Here is a 22,891-nt window from a genome sequence, read left to right as displayed (position 1 = left end):
TTTATCAATATAGTTAACAAATTGTTTATGAATCAAATTAATTTTTAATTACGTTAATATTAGACTCGACTTCCAACTGTAGATAAGGTATATAAATACTAATTTTAGAAATTTACTTTTCTACATTGTATCACTTATTGTGATTCGGTGAAGTATGTGTCGTTTTGTGTAATATAAAGTTTTTAGTATCGAAAATTTCAAAAGTTAACAAACATGTGTTTTTTGTTAATATTTATTTTGTTATTTTCAACAGCATCGTAAGTTTCTATATCATAGAAATAAATCATATCATACAATTTTCACAATTTTTGAATGTGGGACCTATCGATTGTTATTTTCGATCAAGATTTTTTATATACAATTATAATGTATACAGGGTATCTCAATTTAGAAATACGACGGTATCTTGAATTCTGTTAACTAGCCACACTTTCATTTTAAAGATTATTTTCATAAGATATATAAAGTCAATTCTAAATATCGAATTTCTATTCCTTCAATTACAAAATAGTAAAAAATAACCACGTTATGAAAACCGAGTAATCAAATAATTGACTTAAATTAAGTCAATCAAACAAATGCTCAGTATGACATCCATGGACATACAAATTGTAAGCCAAGAAAAGCAAATCCATCTTGTTCCCTCAACTAGAAGGCAAATATTCGGAAATACACCTAGACAAAGGTCCTGTATTTTTACTTTTCTAAATTTACAGTTTTGTAGTTTTGTTATAAATGTATTTAAAAAATTTTTTGCTGTATAATTTCAAGTCCAATCAATATTGTAATTCGAACAAAAACAGGAAATTGATAAACAGAATAATCATTAATAGTCCAGTAATCACAGCTCCTGACCCACGGAAATAAGTTATGTCGCTGATTTTCTGGATTTAGGTAGTTCTCAGGGTGCTTTATCGTTATAGTGGAAGTTGATATCAAAATTTTGTCCGCTAAGCGATATATTTTTGTTTAAATTTTCAAAATTCCGAATTTTATAAATAACTCGAAATCTATGCCAAATTTCGAAAAAAGTGAAGGGTTTAAAAATGTATTTTAAGAAATTTGTCTACAAAAGAGGTTCCCTGTAATTTTTCCCTTTTCCTCTTTGCAAAATGCGCTTCGTGGGTCGCATCTTACTAAAAGGTTTTCGCGCCACGTAGAGTCTGAGACAAATTACGTCTCCGGCTGAAAAAGAAAATGCTGTATCTGCTCGAAAACTCAACATTTCGGGACGAAAAAAAGTGCATTGCACTCGTCAGAGTCTCTACTTTTCAACTGCATCTGCAAAAAAATTCAGACTTGTAAATTTTTTTTTGAAAAACAACACGAACAGAATTGTTTTTCGCTGGTTGCCTGGGCGAACTTAAAACACGTGTCTATGTCTCTACTTACACCCAGCAGCGAACCTTTGCTCGAGGTCGTCAATTAGAAAATTACCTTTAAAATGAGACCAATTATACCTTTGAACTGACTCTGTGATAAGAAGAAAACTACTTTTACTAATGTTAGATTTTTAATAATTGAAAAGTTTGGTTACTTTTTTAAGTTGTTGAATAGCAGCCATTTTCGCAAAATAATGAGAAAACTAAAGCATCCATTTTGTAGCTGAGTTGTCGAGGTTCAATTTTCTTCCCAAACATTCGTAAAACCTTCAGTTTCCCATCAAAAATTTGAAAACTTACCAAGAGCTCCTAGACGACATTTTTTTCTTGAATCTTTTTACGATTTTCGAGGGTTTGGTTTTAACACAACGAAAGCTTACGTGATAGAGAATCGGATGAGTCCAGTCACCCTCTATATAGATATCCATTACAAAAAGGAAACTTCTTTTTACTAGAAGAGTTTCTTCAATAGATCAGCCGAAGCCTTACGGATGTAGAGGGCGCCGTCGGAGCAAAACAGACGGACAGCTAAAGACATCTTATTAGTGCACGAGTAAAGTTAATTGTTGAATGAAAATTGTGAAAATAAATAGTGAAAATGGCAGAAAAGGAACCCAATGGAAGTTCTTACTTCAAGGTAAATAATTAATTGTGTTTCTTTTTTAGTACGTAAAGTGTCGTAAATGTCAGCAACAAAATACTCTTTGATTAGTGAAATGTTCCATTGTTTTTATTGTTTTAATCGCGATTCGATTTTCTTCAATATATATGAGAATGAAGGAGACTTTCTTGACGAGTCTGATGTAAATATTCATAACAAGTATAGCTCAGAGTCTCAAGTCGTGAAATAAGGCTTTACTATAAAATATGGTTAGCAGTTTAGTTAAGTGGACAGGAGCTGCTATATATTTATAATTTAATGGTGGATTATACAATGTTAAGCTGTGATATTGATAAACCAAGTAAATTTGACTCTGTAGAGCCTCTCTTTCACAAATTTTATCAGCAAATAGGAATTTTGGCTTTGTTCGAGAATGGTTTCAGTTATTCCCATTGTCCCAACTTTTTCAATATGTTTTTGGGTGCCTGTAAGTTGTTTGAACAAAAATTAAAAAATGAATCTAATCTCAGAGAAGCTCTTGAAGCGTTTGACAGTACAGACGAGTGTATGGAGTGAATGCAGTTCTTGCTTTATATAATGCGCCTCGTAATGTCTCTGACCTCGATTTGTATAAATATACGTGTTTTTTAAAGGCTATTGTTAAGAAAAAAGTGGTCAATCTAGGGTCTCTTCCTCCAACCTCAGATGCAACCAAATTGCATTGCTTTACAGTGTATTTCCAGGTTCAAGATTGGCTCTCCAATACCAGCTTAAATTCAGTAAAGTGGGGATTGGAATATCGAGACATTTTGAGACCGAAAGCAATGAAGCAACCACCATCGCCCTCAGAGATCTTAAAAATGATGTTTTGTAACGGCCAAAAAGTTGTAGTAAGTTGTGTACTTGCAAGAAGGCTGAACTGTTATGTAGAAGCCTGTGCGGGTCGTGTTCACAAAATTCCTGCACGAATCTGATTTCTGCTGACTTGAGGGAAGAAGAACTTTTCGACGGAGAGATGAGTCCTGCAGGAGAAGACAGTGAGGACACCCTGACGAGCACGGAATTCCTCTTGGAAGAAATGCTTGAGAGTGATGATGATATCAACTAGATTGCAATTGATTTCTTATGTTAGATTTTTTATATTTTCTCCATTTTTGATAAATGTTTAAATAAAGTTCTCACAAGAATAGGGTTTTTAAGGATTATCCCTGTCCCACACTTAAGTTTAGAGTACTTACAACAATCAAGATTTTAAAAGACGATTTCTGGCATTTTAGAGTTTGTTGTAGGTTATAAAAAATCATATTTGAGCTTTTTCGAAGGTAATTTTCTGCTCGGCATTTTGTTTCAGAAATTTACCTCTTAATTTCAAGTCTTTTTTGAGTTATCCGCAGAAAATGCATTGTTGAAATAATCCAGTAACACGAAATTCGCTTTTTGTAAGAGTAATTTTGAGATTAGGAAAAATCACAGGGAACCTTTTTTGTAGAAAATTTCTTAAACTATATTTGTGATCCTTTCACTTTTTCCGAAATTTGGCATAGATAAGATGCGACCCACGAAGTATGAGCGCATTTTACAAAGAAATGACAGCTCTTAGGGAAAAATCGAAAAATCACAGGGAACCTTTTTTGTAGACAAATTTCTTAAAATACATTTTTGAACCCTTCACTTTTTTCGAAATTTGGCATAGATTTCGAGTTATTTACAAAATTCGGAATTTTGAAAACAAAAATATATCGCTCGACGGTCAAAATTTTGATGTTAACTTTCACTATATCGATAAAGCACCCTGAGAACTACCAGAAAATCCAGAGAATCCAGAAAATGGGCGACATAACTAATTTTCAAGGGTTTTGGCTCTAATTGGGCTGCACTCACTGGACTATGAAGACAATACTTAAGATCAATGAACCGAGACTTTGCGACATAATTTTTTAAAGATTAAAATTTCCATAATGCGTTTAATTATTTTATTTAGATTAGACCTGCAAAAGTTTCGTAGTCATAAAATTTTTAATACTTCAAATTCCCGATCCATGTGAAAATATTTAGCTTTATTGTCTATATTTTCTCTACATCTCACAGGGAAGAGTAAAATGAAAAATACATTTTTCGATATCTCTGTACGTTTTCGAGATATCGATACTTGACGTCACAACCAAACGTTTTTCGACATTCGCTTTATAAAAGAAATGGCATTTAATACTTCGTCTGAAATGAAGATTTTGTCACTTATATCCAACAGGAGTCTTGTAATTCAACGAATAAAAGGTTGTTTAATTAATTTTTACATAATTTACCCTACAATTTCAATAATAAAATAAAAAGAACGGTTTTCTGAAGCAAAATGGGCAGATATTTATGAATTTCATCACTCCGTTATAAATTCGACGATTTTCGACTTATTTTGGATCGATTCACAAAATGGCGTAGCCAAATCCTGGCACTACGGATATCGAAGTAGTGCTCTCTCTCAATTTGCATTTGAATGCATGGGGACTGACGGTTGATCCCTTTGCTCCATATTTAATATTATTGTTAATTTGCGATTAATCTATGCGTTATAAACATATGATTGTTTGGTGATTTTTAATAGATTTTTTTCGCTTAATGCAGTGATATAAATCGCAATGCGAACATTTTGAAAGACCCTGAATACTGTATTGTTTAATTGTCATATTTAACATTAATATTTTTTACTGTCATACATTTCTCTTAATATCATCTTCCAGACTTATTTCTTCTCCACAACCCATGCATCTAGCAATCTTATCTCGTTATTATTTTATGAAGTAGTTCATGTTTCTCTTGAGACTTATTTTGATACTAGAATCTTGTATAATCCAGCGGATCTATTGGCCTGACTAGTCTGAGATCTATCTCCATTTCCTTTTCACATTTTTCATTCCTTAGCGCTCCCAGACTTATAAAACCTACAATTATTTCAATGCTTAGTTTTTCCCTTTGTAATTATTCTAATTGTAGTGATCTGTTTCCTACGGTTTCTTCTTCTTTATTTTCAATTTTCATATGTTAAGGTTTGTTTCGTCTATTTCCTTGCCCATAAATTTTGCTGTCTTTATTAATCGGTTTGCTTTTTAGCTCCTATAGTATCTGCGTAAGCTAAACACTGATGGTTTTTTTGTAATAAGCTAATTTACTTACTTTTCTTTCGGGTATTTTTTTCAATAAGAATGGATCTACTTGCCTTAGCTCTTGGGATACTTCAAATTATTCCGACTAGTGTCCTCCTATTGTAACTAAATTTTTTATTTGAGTAAGTGTTATTTCTACCAATTTGGATAGTCCATTCGGTATTTCGATAACTATATTCCAACTATAAGCTGCCTTGTTGTCACATTTGAATAAGTTAGCATCGAAAATAATATCATTATTTACAGGAATAAACAAATACGGTTAAAAAATAATGGGAGGTTTCCGGATAAATTTACATTCGGTACAGCAACATCGGCGTATCAAACCGAAGGTGCTTGGAATGTAGATGGAAAAGGCGAAAGTATTTGGGATAATTTCATGCATAAAGTACCATCACCAGCATTATATGGTGATACAGGCGATATCGCATGTGATTCTTATCGCAGATATAAAGAAGATATCAGAAATGCCGCAGAGCTCGGAGTTCAGATTTATAAGTTCTCTATCGCTTGGAGTAGGTGAGTTTTCAATTTCTAGATTCCTCTGGAAAGTCTTCTGTAAGATTAGCATTTATCTTGCTTACAGTATAAACATTGTTATACTATTTTCTTAGCTCTTTGTCACGTGTCTTTTCTTGGTAGTTTATTTAATCCAAGTGAGCCAGTGATATGGTCCATGGAAGGATATATTAGCATTAGGATAATACAAATAGATGTTCCATTGCAAAAGGATTAAAATTTATGTTATTAATGCTTCTAAATGTTCTTGATTTTAGGTCTCCTCTGTTTTGAAATGAATTTTTTTTAAATTTTTCAAAGATTGAAGATTTGAAATGAGATAAAAAAGGCTCATTTCAGTCTGGTATCCTGTTTAAGCCAAACTCCCTTACGGGGAGGTACATTCTACTCGTCGATTTACGTTTTGTAATTTAATATTCAGTTGTAGCAAGTTAACGATGTACATATAATAATGATTTTTTTTCCAAGTTCCAATTTATAATGATTTTATTGCCCTTCACCGAATAATTTCTCGCATAATATATACATATTGTCAAAAGTATTTATAAAAATAATAAATTTATAAAATGGGGTATTACGCCTATGGTAGATAGATCTAACAAATTTGTCGGCAAGGGTTTTTATATAAGTTTTTATAATCAGTAATTGATATTTGAAGAACTGCACTAAAATCGGAAAGAGAACAGATTTTTTACTAGAAACGTGCGAATTGGGTCGATTTTTTTGCTCACGACTAGAATGAAAAACATAAAAGCTTTTAGCGTCCAAATGTAGGCAACATATTATACGTTATATATATAAGTTGTGTTTGCTTAGCATGTAAAGATCATGTCATTGAATTTTTTTAACCAAATATTATTGTATTCAAACATTTTTCAACTTTACCGACGACTTTGTGTGTTAGTAGTGAAAGTAATGAGTTTTTATAAAAACATCAAGCTCCCACACACAATTTGTTACAGCTAAAAGGTACGAAATTACATATCAATAGTTATAATTAGTATGTACTGAATATGGATATAGAGGTGAAAACACTTGTTTAGAAACAAATTATCAAGTTTCTAAAAATGCCCTAGACATTTGTTGCCTAAGGTGAAGAATTAAATTATTGGGTACTTATCATTAAATAAAAATGTGTTTTTGCTAGACTTGTCGTGAAAAAGATGTCAGGTATATAAAAATTCCAAATATTCAGCACATGAAAAAATTCTTTATAATTGAGATTCCAAATTATGAAATCAAAACGAGACGTTTAGTAGTAGTAACAAAAAAATTTAACCACATGTCAAAATAACATAAATTTCTTCAATTTCATATTTCTTAGACCTTCTGATATATCAATGCATCTAAATGTTTTTGATTTTAGGTCTCTTCTGTTTTAAAATTAGTTTTTTTTTTATAATTTTTGAAAGATTGATATTTAAATAAAGACTGAAGTTAAGTCGAAAAGTCAATTTTTCAAAATAATAAAAAAAACTAATTTTAAAACAGAAGAGACGTAAAATCAAGAACATTTAGATGCATTTATATATCAGAAGGTCTAAATTAAATTTTTTTGTTACTACTACTAAACGTCTCGTTTTGGTTTCATAATTTGGAATCTCAATTATAAAGAATTTTTTCATGTGCTGAATATTTGGAATTTTTATATACCTGACATCTTTTTCACGACAAGTTTAGCAAAAACACATTTTTATTTAATGATAAGTACACAATAATTTAATTCTTCATCTTAGGCAACAAATGTCTTGTTTGTATTCTATATCCATATTTAGTACATACTAACTATAAATATTGATATGTAATTCCGTACCCTTTAGCTGTAACAAATTATGTGTGGGAGCTTGATGTTTTTATAAAAACTCATTACTTTCACTACTAACACACAAAGTCGTCGGTAAAGTTGAAAAATGTTTGAATGCAATAATATTTGGTTAAAAAAATTAAATGACATGACCTTTACAAGCTAAGCAAACACAACTTATATATAACGTATAATATGTTGCCTACATTTGGACGCTAAAAGCTTTTATGTTTTTCATTCTAGTCGTGAGCAAAAAAATCAACCCAATTCGCACGCTCACGGTCAAAAGTCTCTAGCAAAAAATCTGTTCTCTTTCCGGTTTTAGTATAGTTCTTCAAATATCAATTGCAGGTTATAAAAACTTATATAAAAGCCCTTGCCGACAATTTTGTTAGATCTATCTACCATAGGCGTATATACCCCATTTTATAAATTTATTATTTTTATAAATACTTTTGACAATATGTATACATTATGCGAGAAATTATTCGGTGAAGGGCAATAAAATCATTATAAATTGGAACTTGGAAAAAAAATCATTATTATATGTACAACTGAATATTGAATTATAAAACGTAAATAGACGAGTAAAATGTATGTTGAGAATTGATCAATTGACAGCTGACCCGAACCCAACCCAACCTTGACCCTATCCTACTTCACACTATACTTTTGTTTTATATAGAGTCAAAATTTGACATTATGTATTCTAATGTATTCTGATTTTATTAAGTTGGTAGGCGATAAGCACCTTTTGACAGTTTCATGTAACAGTGACACAAGCGAAAAGAAAGGCGAAAGACAAACGTGCTCCGAAATTGTTATTCCGTTTGTTTGAAAGTATTGCGCAACAATCCGTCGATTGTTTGGCGAGAGTTTTGTTTAACAAAACAAGTAGTGTCAGAATATTCAAAAGGTACTTTTTGATGCTTTTTTGATGAACCTTGAATGCGATTTGAACGCACTTTGAAATCCTGTTCAATAAATCGAACATTGATCAAGATTGGACTCAATTTATTTGCAACTACAAACCCAAACCCACTGTAAATAAACATCAATGTACCTGCCTGTAAGGGAGTTTGGTTTAAACAGGGTTCCAGACGTGAACTGAGCCCTTTTTGTATCTCATTCGTTTCTTTTTTTCTGGAAAACGAAATTTCAAAGCAAACCATAAGGGAAAATAAATTCTTCGCAAATAAAACGAAAGAAAAAAACATTTCAATTCCAAACTATCTTTATAAATAATCGTGGTAGTCAGAATCGTCTGAACTAGAGTCATCATTTGATTTAATTAAGAAGGGTTGTAAAGAGGGTGATACCACATACCCATCAAAAGTGTGAATAGAACTTGTTATCCAAAAAAACAAAAATTACGACCTTTACAAAAAGAAATGCTACATTTTCTGCATTCTTCAGTATGGAAAATTCGTTGTGTGCGTGTACTGATATTGATGGTGTCTAATGAAGGAACTTGAGATTGAGCATAATCCCAGTGAGTGATCCCAGTGGCGCCTATTTATTGACTCGTCTAAATACAGTTTAAAAGCAGTGATATTACACAATACCAGTTGGTCATTCTGTGAATATGAAAGAAACTAATGAAAATAATCGCTTGCTTTTAGAAAAATTAACTAGAACAAGTAGATATAAGTTGCAGATATGTGGGGATCTGAAGGTGATTCGAATTTTAATGGGACTTCAGGGAGGGTTTACGAAACATTGCTGTTTTCTTTGTCTATGGGACAGTCGGGCAGTAGATCAACACTATGTAAAAAAAATCTGCAAGCAAAAAGTGAGTTTCAACCGGGATCTCAAAACGTTAAGTTTATACTCCTTGTAGATCCCAAAAATGTCCTTCTGTCCCCCCTTCACATTGAACTTGGATTGATGAAAAACTTTGTAAAGGTTATGGATAAAGAGGGCGATGAATTCAAATAACTTAGAGAAGTCTTTCCCCAGTTGAGTGATGTCCAAATTAAAGGAAGGTATTTTTATTGGGCCACAAATAAGAAAATTGCTGGACGATGACAATTTTGCAAAAAAGCTCACCAGACAGGAACTTGGAGCATGGAAGGCATTTGTTAGTGTAGTGAAAGGATTTTTGGGCAACAATGTGGATCCAAACTACCATTTTTCCGGAAAATTAGGGAGCTGTCAGTGATGAGCAGGATGAAAGGTTCCACCAAGATATTAGAACAATGGAAATTCGGTATCAAGGACGATGGGATTCGGCCGTGATGGGTGATTACTGTTGGTTTTTAAAAAGAGAAAGTGCAACCAATCATAAGAGGAAAAAGTAGAGCTAATTGATATTTGAAGTCATTTATTTTAAGTTTTGATTTTTAATAAATGTGAGGCATGTTTATTAGTTTATTAGATGTAAACTATAAATATTGTTAATATATACGATTCAAAAAACGTGAAATTATTTTTTTAATAAATATTAAATATTTTATGATTCTAAAAAGGTTAACCTTATGCGTTACAATATTTTTTTCATATTTTCGTATTTGTGTTGGTCCATTTGATCACAATATGCTATTCATTTTTTTGTCGATCAGTGAATTATTGATGATTTTGTTTTACTTTTCATCTGAGACGTAATAAAATTTAAATGTAAAGTTGTTATTATAACAATTACTAAATTGCAGTTCGATACCATATATTACATAAAAAGAAGAAGCATTTCAGTTATTTTTTAGTACATGTGTGAAGCTACTTTCTTAGGTAAAAATGAGTGTGCAATCTATAATTTTCATAAGTGATCGTAGGAAAAATATGTTTGTCTACTTATTGGATTTGCTTAGTTTGGAAAGGTTCCGAAAATGAGAGGTTACGCAATCAATAAAAATTATTTTATTCACGCTTAGGCACATTAAATTCCATTATTCCTATCAATAAAATTTGGGACATTTTTCGGTAGATACAAAAAACACTACAATTGAGATCAAGCACTGACCCTTCCTACAATAAATGATTTTATTTCAATTAATTGGATATCTTACAAGAATGAATTTCAATACAATATGTTATGATAATTAAATAGCTTATTTATATAAATTTTCAGAATTCTACCAACGGGCTATGCTAACTTTATAAACGACAAAGGTCTCACTCATTATAAAAATGTCGTTAAAGAAATATTAAAATATAACATGACACCTGCGGTAACAATCTACCACTGGGACCTGCCGCAACGACTTCTCGAAGATGGTATCGACTGGACAACAAACGATTTGATTCCTCACTTCGTAAATTATTCTAGAATTCTTATTAGAAATTTACCTGAAGTAGGCTATTGGATTACTATTAATGAGCCTAAGCAGATATGTCGTTTGGGATATGGGATTGGTGTAATCGCTCCTGGAATAAAAAGCAATGGAGTATTAGAATATCATTGTGCTTATATTGTGTTAAAATCACATGCCGCCGTTTATCGTATGTTTAAAAAAGAGTTTCCTCATTACACAGGTGAATATAGAAGAATTATATAAAATATAAAGAACTTAATGTATCAAAAATAGCTTCGAATTTATAATCATTACTCTGAGAAGGAGGTATAACTGCAACTATATGTTGTTTTCAGCTAAAATGTCACTTGGCTCTGATTGCCAGTGGATACGTCCATTAACAAGCTCTCCGTCCGATATAGAAGCAGCAACTAGGCAACTACAGTTCGAGGTATAATCTCAAATTGTGTATTTCAAATAAATTTTTGAAAATCTTTCGTGGAAACATCCAAAATTCACATAATAAGAAAGTTCATACATATAAGTTGTATAACCAAGTTCTAATAAGAAATTTGTTTGTTTTATTTGATCATATACATCTTTAACTAAGCTTATTATAATTAAATAACTCAATTCACCAAATTGTTTTTTAAAAACAATTTATTTAGCAAACTGAGGATTTAATAATTTAAAGTTACAATTGCTTACACTAATCTGACTGGCGTACTAGACGAATATCAAATTGAATGAATCCAGTATTAGTTTTACGGACTTCTTTATATATGAGTTCTTATCTTATACAATAATAATTATAAAATTAGATAAATATATTTATGGTTCATTATAGTCACATTAATAATAATTAAATGATAAATATAGAAATACTAAACACAGACAATTTATAGTAACGAAAACTTAATGAGGTTAGAGTTTATAATAATAAATAAGTAATTGATAATGATGCGCCGCTGTGAAAACGGTTGTTATGGCTTAACTCTATCACAGAAGTGAAAGAAAACGTGAACGTGATTTGTGATTTCAAATAAGTTACTTTCTTCTGGGTAATGACCACTATAGTCCTGTGGTATCGCTCCAGCAAATTTTCCTGTCTATCTAAAAATCGACTGACACTTAGGTTGCTTTTTCGAGTTGGATATAAGTGTATGACATAATAACGTCTTAATAAAGGTACTCTTATACAGGGTGTCCCACGACGAGTTAAAACTATCTGTATATGGCAAAATACTTCCGATAGCCGAATTATATACCCTTGAAGATATGAAAATGGTTTCTGTTCTGTTGCTTTAATCAAGGTCAGACGTATTTGAATCTGTGTTGAAACATTTTTCATTTTATACAGGGTGTGTATAAAAAGTTTAACTCCACAAATATCAAATTTCTCTATTTTTTTAAATAGAACCAGCAGATTTTTTCTATTTTAATGCATCCAGGGGTAAAAAATAAGGCAAAATCATGTATACTTTCCTATACCTAAACCTCACTCTTATCCAAATGTTGAATGTTTTCTGTAAATTTTTTAGAGATGCAGGTGTGGTCTAAATTTTATTTTGACCCGTTGATTGATATTTTCGGGGACTGACACAGAAACTGGTCTTCCCTATAGGTCATCATCTTCAATGGAAACTTTACCTCTTTTGAAGCTTGCAGTCCAATTTTTCACGGTCTCATACAAAGGACATTGATCACCAAGGGTATTAAGCATATCTTCGTAAATCTGCTTACCCTTTTAAATACTTGATGATGGCTCGATACTCAAATTTTTCGATTATCACAATTTCGGTGGACATCTTTTTTCTTTTAATTTATTGCGTAACTCTGGTTTACTTTTTTGACGTCAAACTTTACACTGACACTTCTAATAAGTTATTGTTCGTTGCTATGGACTAGAACTGGTCTAGGCTAACTAGATATCAACACATCCTCGTACAAATATTATAACAACTAGTGTCGTAAGTCACAGTCCTTTATCGATTTAATATTATTTGAGCATGTCTCAGAATTTTTATATATGACAACTCATTTTTTCTTTTTTATATGTCATATTAGTGTGGTATGTACTTCCATCCTCTTTTTAATGGTGATTGGCCTCAAATACTTAAGCAAAGAATACAAGAAAGAAGTTTCGCTGCGAACTTGAGTAAATCAAGACTTCCTGAATTTACTGACGAAGAAATTCACGATATCAAAGGAAATTATGACTTTTTAGGAATAAATCACTATTATACAATATTTACCAAAAACGGAATTGAATCTCCTCCTAATATAACTAGTTATGAAGCAGATGTTCGTGTCACCGATAGTTTTGATGTAGTGAGTATTGATTTTCAAATTTTTGAATTTCTTATCGAGACCTAAATTTCAGTATAAACCGGATGGTATATATGAACTTTTAAAATGGCTTACAAAAGAATATGGATATCATGAAATTTTAATAACGGAATTAGGATTGGGTCAAAATTTTACGTATTTAAATAAAATTAAAACACCTCATCTACAATCCGTAAGTTAACACCGTAATAAATTACAGTTTTTGGTCCATGTTGAGTTGAGTATGCAAAATGTGAGGACCGGCAACTATGCTCAAATTCTTTTACCTGAGACCCTAAATAATAGAAAATCACATGTTGCCGGCAGCCGTGCTGGTCCGTTTCCCTTTTCCCCTTCCCCTTTTCCCTGCTCAGCACGTTGCTGAGTCATAGTGGTTGGAGTAGTCAGTAGAAAAGAATTTGTAGCCCATGACGGTTTATTTTTGCGTATTTAAGTAATAATATTAAAGTTTTTTCGTAGTCGACTATTTTATTGGTATTATTTATTTAAATAAAAGCGCGGACGATGTCACTACAAGTGTTAAATGTGAAGAAGCGAAAAATAAATGAATTGTTGTGTTTGTTTTGTGATATAACGGGTGATTTAGTGAAGAATCCAAAATCACAAACGTTTATTAGTATTAAAAAAGCAGCGGATCGCAGAAAAGGTGATATTAGTAAGAAAATAGAAAGTGATACAATCTTTACTGCACACAATTGTTCCTGGCATAGAGCTTGTATTGCAACTTAAATTAGTGAAGAGAAAATAAGGCGTCGAGAATTAACATTACTAAAGCAGGAGAATTCCTCTACTTCCACCTCCTCTACAGAAGCAAATGTTTCAGGTATCGCATCGTTGGATTTTGTACAAGAAGCTCTAAAGCATTTGGGAAATCCATACCATCGAAATTCTTTGAGACATATCATGGATAAAATGAAGGAGACTCTGTCCATAGTACTATCTCTCGCGCTATTAAACATGCTGGCAACATCTTCATCCCATCCCAATTGTACACAGTCTTTAAACTAGCTAGAAGACAACAACCGTAAAATGTTTTCCCCTTACAGTACAACGACTTGTTATTTGCAAAAGAACTAAGAGTTCTGACAGTAAAAAAGTCCGAAAGTGGAGAGCCAATAAAATGGACGGAAATTAGGGAGCTCAAAGTATCAAAACATAACCCACAACAGATTTTTTTCAAAACTAGCCATCTTACGGAAGACTTTAAAGTTTTATCTTTAAAACGTCTTGGCACGGATCTTAGAAAACTGTTTGAATAACCAGCCAATTAAGATTTCTGAAGAAAAATATTCCGACTTACAATCAATGTGTACGGGAGAGACACCAGTGATTCGCCTGGAAGAACACAAACATTTTTATCGTTTACTGCCATATTAAAAAAATGTAATAATATTTCAGTTTTATGATTTATAATTTTATGATAAATAGATGAGTTTTTGTACCGATTTCCATTTTTAGTGTCTTATGATTTTGCTAATAATTATTAGTTTAGCCATAAAATTTACTTAAAACTATTTCTTTTTGAATTTTTTTAAATTGTATTGAGTTTTTATAGCACTCGTATTCAAGTTCATATGTTTCAAATAAAATTTGTTCATTTTGAAGGGGCTGCATTATTTTTCTATCCAAAAAATAATACATTTAATCTCAAATCACAAAGACGTATCTCAACATTCAATAGAAATTTATTGTCACAAATGGCCTTATCTGGTTAATTTTTTCATAACTCAAGTTTAAAAAAATATATCACAAAACTAAAAAAAAAATATCCCAAAAACCTATGAAACACAACTAAATGAATATATGTTGGCAAATGCTTTTTTACACTTAACGATTGCCAAATCATGATGAAAATATTCAAACCTCCGACTTGAATAATAATAAAAAATGCGATACGACACTTTGTAAAATTAACGACGAAATCTGAACATGTTGAAACGTGCCCTAGAAGCCCGATTTTGAGAAAGACGTCATTTCCATAATATCGAGGATTTGAATATGGCAGACAGTTGTGTACAGAAGGATTGAAGGTTGTATCCATTTGAAGAATACTTTTAAACGATTTCTTAGGATAAAAAAGTAGTGGTGAATTAATTCAGTTGTTTGCATAAATTGAACAATCTTCCTTTCGACGCGCTTTAAAAATACTAGATCATGTGTTATATAGGCTAAATGGAGCCTTTAAGAAAAAATTAAAATGATTTTTGCCAATTTATCATTGTAAAAGTGAGTCAATAGTGGAGCAAAGGGATTAGCACTCGTATATTCTATTGTGACTCAGTTTATTCCACTACTTTTTCCATTACCCACTGTTCTTCACTTCTTTCTTCGCTGTCTTCATATTCATATAGGTTCTGGTCTGTCCTTCTACAACTGACATTCTCTTCCTTTTTTCTATATGTTCCCATACAATCCCACTCGTCTCCTTTATATTCTCTCATTTATCATTCATTAATATTCTCATTTCTCCTCCTCCCATTTTTTGAAAATATTTTTCAGCTCCTCAATATTTGTTAATTTTATGTCTGTAGAAACTGTAATAGATATCTGATTGGTTATTATAGTTCTCATCAAACTAACAGTTGTAATAATCTCAACTATTGAAATAATGTGAGGAATAATGTATTTCTTCACCAAACTTTGATGTTAAATTCAAATTCATTTGTTCCTTTGTTTGCTATTCTTTTGTCATCACTTTTACGCTGATTGCTTCATCGATACATTCACTAATCTTCTTATTTACTTTGGTAGCTCAATGTTTTTAGGTCTTCATGAATATCTCTCTCTGTTTAGTAATTTTTAAAAAGATTTTACATCTTTTAGTAATCCAAATAATGATTCTCATTAATATTTATGTTTCAGAAGCCTCCTTATGTAATAACAGAAAATATTTACATAAATGATATCGAGAGGATTTATCATTTTAAAGTAAGTAGAACTAGATGTCTATACAAACGGTAGAAAATGTTATCGATGAGTAAAACCAAAATTTTCATTTATATTCAAAAAGAAAAGATTAGTCAATTAAAAATCGAAATTATAACATGACCAGTTACAATGAAATTCAAATTTGTATGAAAACATTATGTCAATTCCAGGCAAAAGCATGTTTTCATCAGCAAAACGTCTCAGATCAAATTTAGCCCTCACTTGTCAGATTTGTTAATCATCTATTAAACGTTGCGGATCCGTATGGACTCTCATCAAGCAGCTATTCAAATAATCAAGCATTTTTAACATTAAATCGCTCATTCCACTTCTTCAAAGTCACTACATTATTATCATAGATCGATTTCAATATTTCGCTTCGTGCAGAAGTGGTATCGCTTGTCTCAATTCGTGTATGATACATAGTTCTGTCAATTTAGACATTCGAAGTTACATAAATTCCGACCAAGCTGAAAATCGCTAAAATTGTGTAAAATATAATTAAAAATAAAAGTTTCCCATCATTCCCGTGAATGGAAAAATATTTTATTCAAGTTGAGAGGTCAAAAAAAGTTTTTCGCGATTTTCAGCAAAACGGTAAGATTTATCATAAAAATACCTTAATGTAGATCATAAAATTATCAACAAAAAACGTATTAATCATTTTTTTCCTACAAGCCACTGTTTCTGAGATATAATGATTCAAAAAGTTATATTCGTCATCTTTGAGGTAGTGTACTTAGCGCGTTCTTTTAACATAGTTTCCCCAGTAGGCCTATTCCACAAGTCTTTTATAATTTGAAACTATCATAAATTAATGGAAATTAGCGGAAATTGAAAAGATAATAGCGATTTATAAATAAAAAAAGTTCTGAAATTTAATCGCCCGAATCGTAACTTGCTATCCTTCTTCTTGTTCTTCTTGTTCTTCTTGTTCTTCTTGTTCTTCTTGTTCTTCTTGTTCTTCTTGTTCTTCTTGTTCTTCTTGTTCTTCTTGTTCTTCTTGTTCTTCTTGTTCTTCTTGTTCTTCTTGTTCTTCTTGTTCTTCTTGTTCTTCTTGTTCTTCTTGTTCTTCTTGTTCTTCTTGTTCTTCTTGTTCTTCTTGTTCTTCTTGTTCTTCTTGTTCTTCTTGTTCTTCTTGTTCTTCTTGTTCTTCTTGTTCTTCTTGTTCTTCTTGTTCTTCTTGTTCTTCTTGTTCTTCTTGTTCTTCTTGTTCTTCTTGTTCTTCTTGTTCTTCTTGTTCTTCTTGTTCTTCTTGTTCTTCTTGTTCTTCTTGTTCTTCTTGTTCTTCTTGTTCTTCTTGTTCTTCTTGTTCTTCTTGTTCTTCTTGTTCTTCTTGTTCTTCTTGTTCTTCTTGTTCTTCTTGTTCTTCTTGTTCTTCTTGTTCTTCTTGTTCTTCTTGTTCTTCTTGTTCTTCTTGTTCTTCTTGTTCTTCTTGTTCTTCTTGTTCTTCTTGTTCTTCTTGTTCTTCTTGTTCTTCTTGTTCCTCTTGTTCTTCTTGTTCTTCTTGTTCTTCTTGTTCCTCTTGTTCTTCTTGTTCTTCTTGTTCTTCTTGTTCCTCTTGTTCCTCTTGTTCTTCTTGTTCTTCTTGTTCTTCTTGTTCTTCCTGTTCTTCTCGTTCTTCTTGTTCTTCTTGTTCTTCTTATTCTTCTCTTGTCTTCTCGTTCTTCTTGTTATTATTGTTCTTCCTGTTCTTCTCTCGTCTTCTCTCGTCTTCTCTCGTCTTCTCTCGTTCTTCTTGTTCTTCTTGTTCTTCTCTCGTCTTCTCTCGTTTTTCTCGTTCTTCTTGTTCTTCTTGTTCTTCTCTCGTCTTCTCTCGTCTTCTCTCGTTTTCTCTCGTTTTCTCTCGTTTTCTCTCGTTTTTCTCGTTCTTCTTGTTCTTCTCTCGTTCTTCTTGTTCATCTCTCGTTCTTCTCTCGTTATTCTCTCGTTCTTCTCTCGTTCTTCTCTCGTTCTTTTCTCGGTCTTCTCTCGTTCTTCTCTCGTTATTCTCTCGTTTTTCTCTCGTTTTTCTCTCGTTCTTCTCTCGTTCTTCTCTCGTATCCTACCGGCACACCTTTGGCACATTATTTTCAGTGTTTGTAAACGGATAACTTTGAAAGTGACTTGAATATTCGTTGGGTCACTCTGTGGTCCCTTTGCATACCTAATAAGGTTTTATTACTCTAAACCTTTCTGGAATAAACTATAGGAAACCTATAGTTAGAATAGAAAAATCTATTCAAACTTTCTATTCTCACAATTTTTTGCAGGGCTATATGTGCTATATTCTTGAAGCGATTACAGATGGTATTAACGTCATTGGAATTATTATTTGGAATCTTATGGACGATCTCGAGTGGATATTTGGTTACAAGTACGTATTTATAAACGGTCATACTATTTTCCATTTATATACTAAGTGTGTCTAATATATGGAAGAATAATTATTTAATTCCAATTTCATCAATCCAATCCAATAATCAATCCAATTTCAGAAAATCGAAAAATCATCAAATTTCGATGATTTTTTTTTTAAATCTTCGTTTTCAGTGTTTCAGGTTTCAGTGCTTTAAAGACAAAAAAAGAACAAGTTCTGAAAGAAAATTATACAAAAATATTGATTTATCATGTTTTTACAATTAAAAATAATAACAAGTTCTTTTAAATTCATTCTTAAAATCACAATCACAATATTAAAAGTTAATTTTGAAAAATTAATTAAAAAAATGGTATTATTTACAAAATGAGTGTAAGATATCACCTAATACATACAATGATTGGGCACTGTAGTGAGAAAATTGGTGGTCGACGCCAAATTGTTGAAATCGATGAGGCTAAATTCGGACATAGGAAGAGTAATTGAAGGAAAATGGATTTTTCGAGATATCGAGAGGGAGTCAAATTTTTTTTATGGAACCAGTAATGGATCGGAGGGAAAAAACATTGATCAAAAGAAGAGTTAAGTCTGGAGGATTGCTGGACCTATGATTGCTTAAATGATGAAGGTAATTATCAATTTTCCATTTCAAGTATTGTTTTGAATAAAAATTTATGGATACGATTATACATACTGTTCTGTACAATTCATCAACTTGTTTATGAATATTTCATGGTTCAAACATTTAACAGTGAACCGCACCTATAATTTTAATGACCCGGATTGTGGAGCTCATACTCAACATATTGAGAGAATTTGGAGATCAGAGCGAGCCTGTATTTCAAGAATCGGATGCAAGGAGGAGAAAAGGCTAGGATATAATGCAGAATTTATGTTAAGATTAAGATATAGCAATCACTGTCAAAGATTGCATAATTTTTTTATTTTGTTACAAGATTTTTTCGAATTGATTTATTTTTTGAATACATTCCATAGTTAATTTCCTTTATTTTTGTCATTTTAAGATCATTCATTGAAAATTTTATCTATTTTCTGCTTAAAATACAATTAAATTATATTTTTTGCCATTAAACATGAAAATATCACATTTTGAACTTATAAATATTATTTTAAGTTAGTTAACATTCAATATTCATCAGTTGTGCATATTTTTTTGTATATATTCATTTTTTTGTGTAGACCAAAGAAATAAGTATAATTTGACTATGTACATAAATTTTATGTACCATTATTAACGATAAAAGTTGATTATGTACAAAATTAATAAATAAACATTATTATGTGATTTTTATTTTTCAAAATATTAGTTTTTTTGGAGGTTAACATAAAAAACATATGAACTTCGTTTAATGCTTGGCAAAAAAGTTATGAACGATTATATCTCAAGAAGTGGATTTATGACCACATTTAAAGTCATAAAACCATATAAAATCTTCAATCTTTTCTATATTTTCTCACAAACGTAAAAACGAAGATTTTTAAAAGAAATTGATCGAAACTGGATGATTTTTCGATTTTCTAGAGCGTTTATAATAACATTTAAAGTCAGAAAACCATATGAAATCATTAAGTGAGATAAAAATGAACAACCAAACATTTTTCAATTTTTTTTCCAAAATGTTCGTTTTTTGTGTAGATTAACAAAAAAAATATGTGAACGGCGTTTGACGCTTTGTAAAAAGTTATGAACGATTTTAAGCGTTTATGATCACATTCATTTAAAGTCATAAAACTATATGAAATCTTCAGGTGAGATGTTTTCCATATTTTTTTGTCATAAATCCTCCGTAAAACAAAGATTTCTGGGATAAATATTGGATGTAGTAGGTAGCAAATTCTTCGATCTTATTCTAACTTTTGTCTTTTTGTGAAATAACTCGCTTCCGTTTAACTAGACCTTAATGTTTCTACCTTAAAATCTAATAGATTCCCGGAATGTATATTTTAGAAACTGATCATATTACAGCTTAAGGGAATGAAAATTATAACAAAAGTGACCTCGAGAAACACGTGGAAATTATTTTTAAAATTTTTGATCCACTACTGAAAAGAATATTTCACACTCTAATATAAAAAATACATAAGTTTTTAATATTCACCCATTCAAGTGGCACTTTATATAAAACAAAAAAATTCTTCAGCGAATTCTACGCATTTTTCATTTACAAGTTTTAGTCTATCTCTCCAAATAACAGGTAAGGGGAAGTGATAACCTTGTTATGGAAAAAACTCTGTAAGTTCGGTTCTTCTATGAACTTTTCAAGCGAAAAAGCTTTCGTTCAGCAATATCTTCTTGCCAATTGCCAATTCTCCGTTGATACATGAATATTTCTAGTATCAACCGAGGATCTGGACCTACCAACACCTCCCTCATCACCAAGTTATATCCGTCGTTCTTCAAGTTCATTAGATCAGCACAAATTGTTTCCGTGAACTACTTTTATCACCAAATGCCCATTTTGATCGTTAAATACTTTGTTGTTCACTTGACCAATTCTCTAAATCTAGTTTCTTGGTGGTGAAAATATAAAAAACAATTTTCGATTTTAATAAAGAGTTTTTAAACGGCTATAAGATTGTTGTGTTCAGCAGATCAATAACTAGATTCATAATGTGAGTGTTGCAATTTTATATCAACTACAAGCTGTTACAAATTCTGTTATAGCCGATTCTTCCATAGTAATCTCGCGAGAAAGTAATATTAAGTGAAAAACCCGGTATAAAATCAGATTATAAATATTAAGTATTCATAAAGATGCTCGTAAATAAAGGATGTTTTAAGCTCCTTAAAACTCCATGAAATTCATCCCTTTATTCAGTATACTCGGAAAAAAGGTCGTAAAAAAGGAGGGGACTACAAAAGTATAAAATGACCGAGAAAACAACTACTCTCTTGGTTAATACCGCGACGAATATTATATATATTAAAATATCTATTTTTCAAGGAATGTGACTTCAATGGACTAATACCGGCATCTCTACCTACTCAAAATTGCAAGAAAAGCGGCGCAATCTACTGACCAGCTTCGATTTTGTTTATCATTCTCGTAAGAGTTGTTAACATCGTTTGGAGTCTCTGATCCGAAATGAAGACAACACCAAAAATATTTTCTGTCAATAATTTATTTGTATTTAATGTGCCCGATGATTTATTCCTTCCAAAATCATCTCTGTAGCTGACCATTTTTAAAATTATTGTTGTAAATTTATACTTTAGTCTTGAGGCTTTAGTACCAAGAGAAATTCAAAAGTGGAATTTCAGTTTTGTATGGAATATCTTAAAATATTACAAAGCATTTTGTGGTTCACTTACAACTATGAAAAACCCTTGTTTTAATACTGATCATTTTCAATTTTAATAAGTAGCTATTAAGAATGAAGAAGATATCCAGTGAAAAATTTTACTATTATGTTTTAAAAGATGGATAGGAAATAAGTTGGTTAATGAATTTACATCATTTGTCATGTATTTAACGCTTCCTATTCTCACTTTTTCTGTTTCCAGTATTCGATTTGGTTTATATTACATCGATTTTGAAGATCCCAAATTACCAAGAGTCCCCAAGAAGTCAGCTGAATTTATTAAAGACTTGATGAGAACCAGAACTTTGAACTGTACAGAAACCATCCAACCAGTTTGTTTGATTTAAACTCTATCACTAAACAATGTATTTTTTTCCAATTATCATAGTCCTTGTTAAGTTTCTACTCCTTAATTGTTCTAAAACGCGTCACGAGTTTTTGCCGAAGCGAATAAGTAATAGATTTATGGGTAAATATTGAAGAATTAAGCCGATTCATAAACTTGACTTTCCGTTTTCCGTTGCCGTTCGCAGGTGTCGTTTGCCGTTTGACGTTCGTATCAAATTCTACACCCTATTCATAAAGTTGACGTTGCTGCCGGTATTTATGAACGATAATATGAAAAATAACGAAGAATTTTTTCATTGGGACAAACGTGAAAAACGCAAACGGCCGACAAGAAAAGATAAGATTCGTTATGTTGAAAGTCACCAACGGCAGACTGATCAGCAAACAGGGACACGTCGAACGGCAACTATATACCGTCTAATGCATTTCAATGTTAATTTTGTAACAGCAAACTTCAACGGCAAACGGATTGTCAAGATCGGCCAAGAAGGCTGATCAATTAGATTAATTTTTTACAAGAAAATACGCGCTATTACCAGCGCTTTATCCGTGTGTCTGTAGCAGCAATATCTCTTCACAGGAAATATGTAGCGAGCTCGGATTTTTTACATCTAATTCCTGTATAGTTGTAGATGTACCGAAACGAAAGAAATTTAGGGCAATATGAGAGAAAATATTTATTAATACTCTTTCAGAAATGTCGAGACGATAGGAAACATGTTTATGCCTGTTTCATAGACTACGACAAAGCCTTCGATCATCGACTGACACTACTACAGAAAAAAAGAGTTAGATAAACAAGACACATCGAGTTTATAAGAAATCTTTATTGGAACCAATAAGCAACGGTTAGATATGGACAAACGACAAGGTTGTGTTTTGTCGCCAA

The 22,891-nt window shown here is 31.5% G+C and overlaps 1 protein-coding gene across 5 annotated transcripts; it reads left to right on the top strand.

The window, feature by feature from the left end:
* Positions 1–61: 61 nt before the first annotated feature.
* On the top strand, positions 62–22,018 carry LOC130892361 (myrosinase 1-like). 5 transcript variants are annotated; one of them, XR_009059025.1, is made up of 10 exons: positions 98–257; positions 5,388–5,660; positions 10,532–10,935; positions 11,051–11,145; positions 12,762–13,025; positions 13,078–13,215; positions 15,906–15,971; positions 18,224–18,327; positions 18,744–18,958; positions 19,083–19,652. XR_009059025.1 is itself a non-coding variant. In XM_057797752.1 (9 exons), exons 1-9 carry the CDS (start codon positions 214–216, stop codon positions 21,999–22,001), a joined length of 1,533 nt encoding a protein of 510 aa, XP_057653735.1. In that variant the 5' UTR covers positions 62–213; the 3' UTR covers positions 22,002–22,018. The 5 variants fall into 5 exon arrangements, 4 of the variants coding, with proteins under 4 accessions (XP_057653735.1, XP_057653736.1, XP_057653738.1 ...); XM_057797752.1 differs by lacking the exons at positions 18,744–18,958; positions 19,083–19,652 and adding an exon at positions 21,857–22,018 and having other exon boundaries at positions 62–257; XM_057797753.1 differs by lacking the exons at positions 18,744–18,958; positions 19,083–19,652 and adding an exon at positions 21,857–22,018 and having other exon boundaries at positions 12,762–13,022.
* The last annotated feature ends 873 nt before the right edge of the window (positions 22,019–22,891 follow it).

The sequence above is a fragment of the Diorhabda carinulata genome, chromosome 4, assembly GCF_026250575.1.
Source record: "Diorhabda carinulata isolate Delta chromosome 4, icDioCari1.1, whole genome shotgun sequence".
NCBI lineage: Eukaryota > Metazoa > Arthropoda > Insecta > Coleoptera > Chrysomelidae > Diorhabda > Diorhabda carinulata.
The sequence above is the reverse complement of the archived record's forward strand: the minus strand, read 5'-3'. Positions and strand labels throughout refer to the sequence as shown.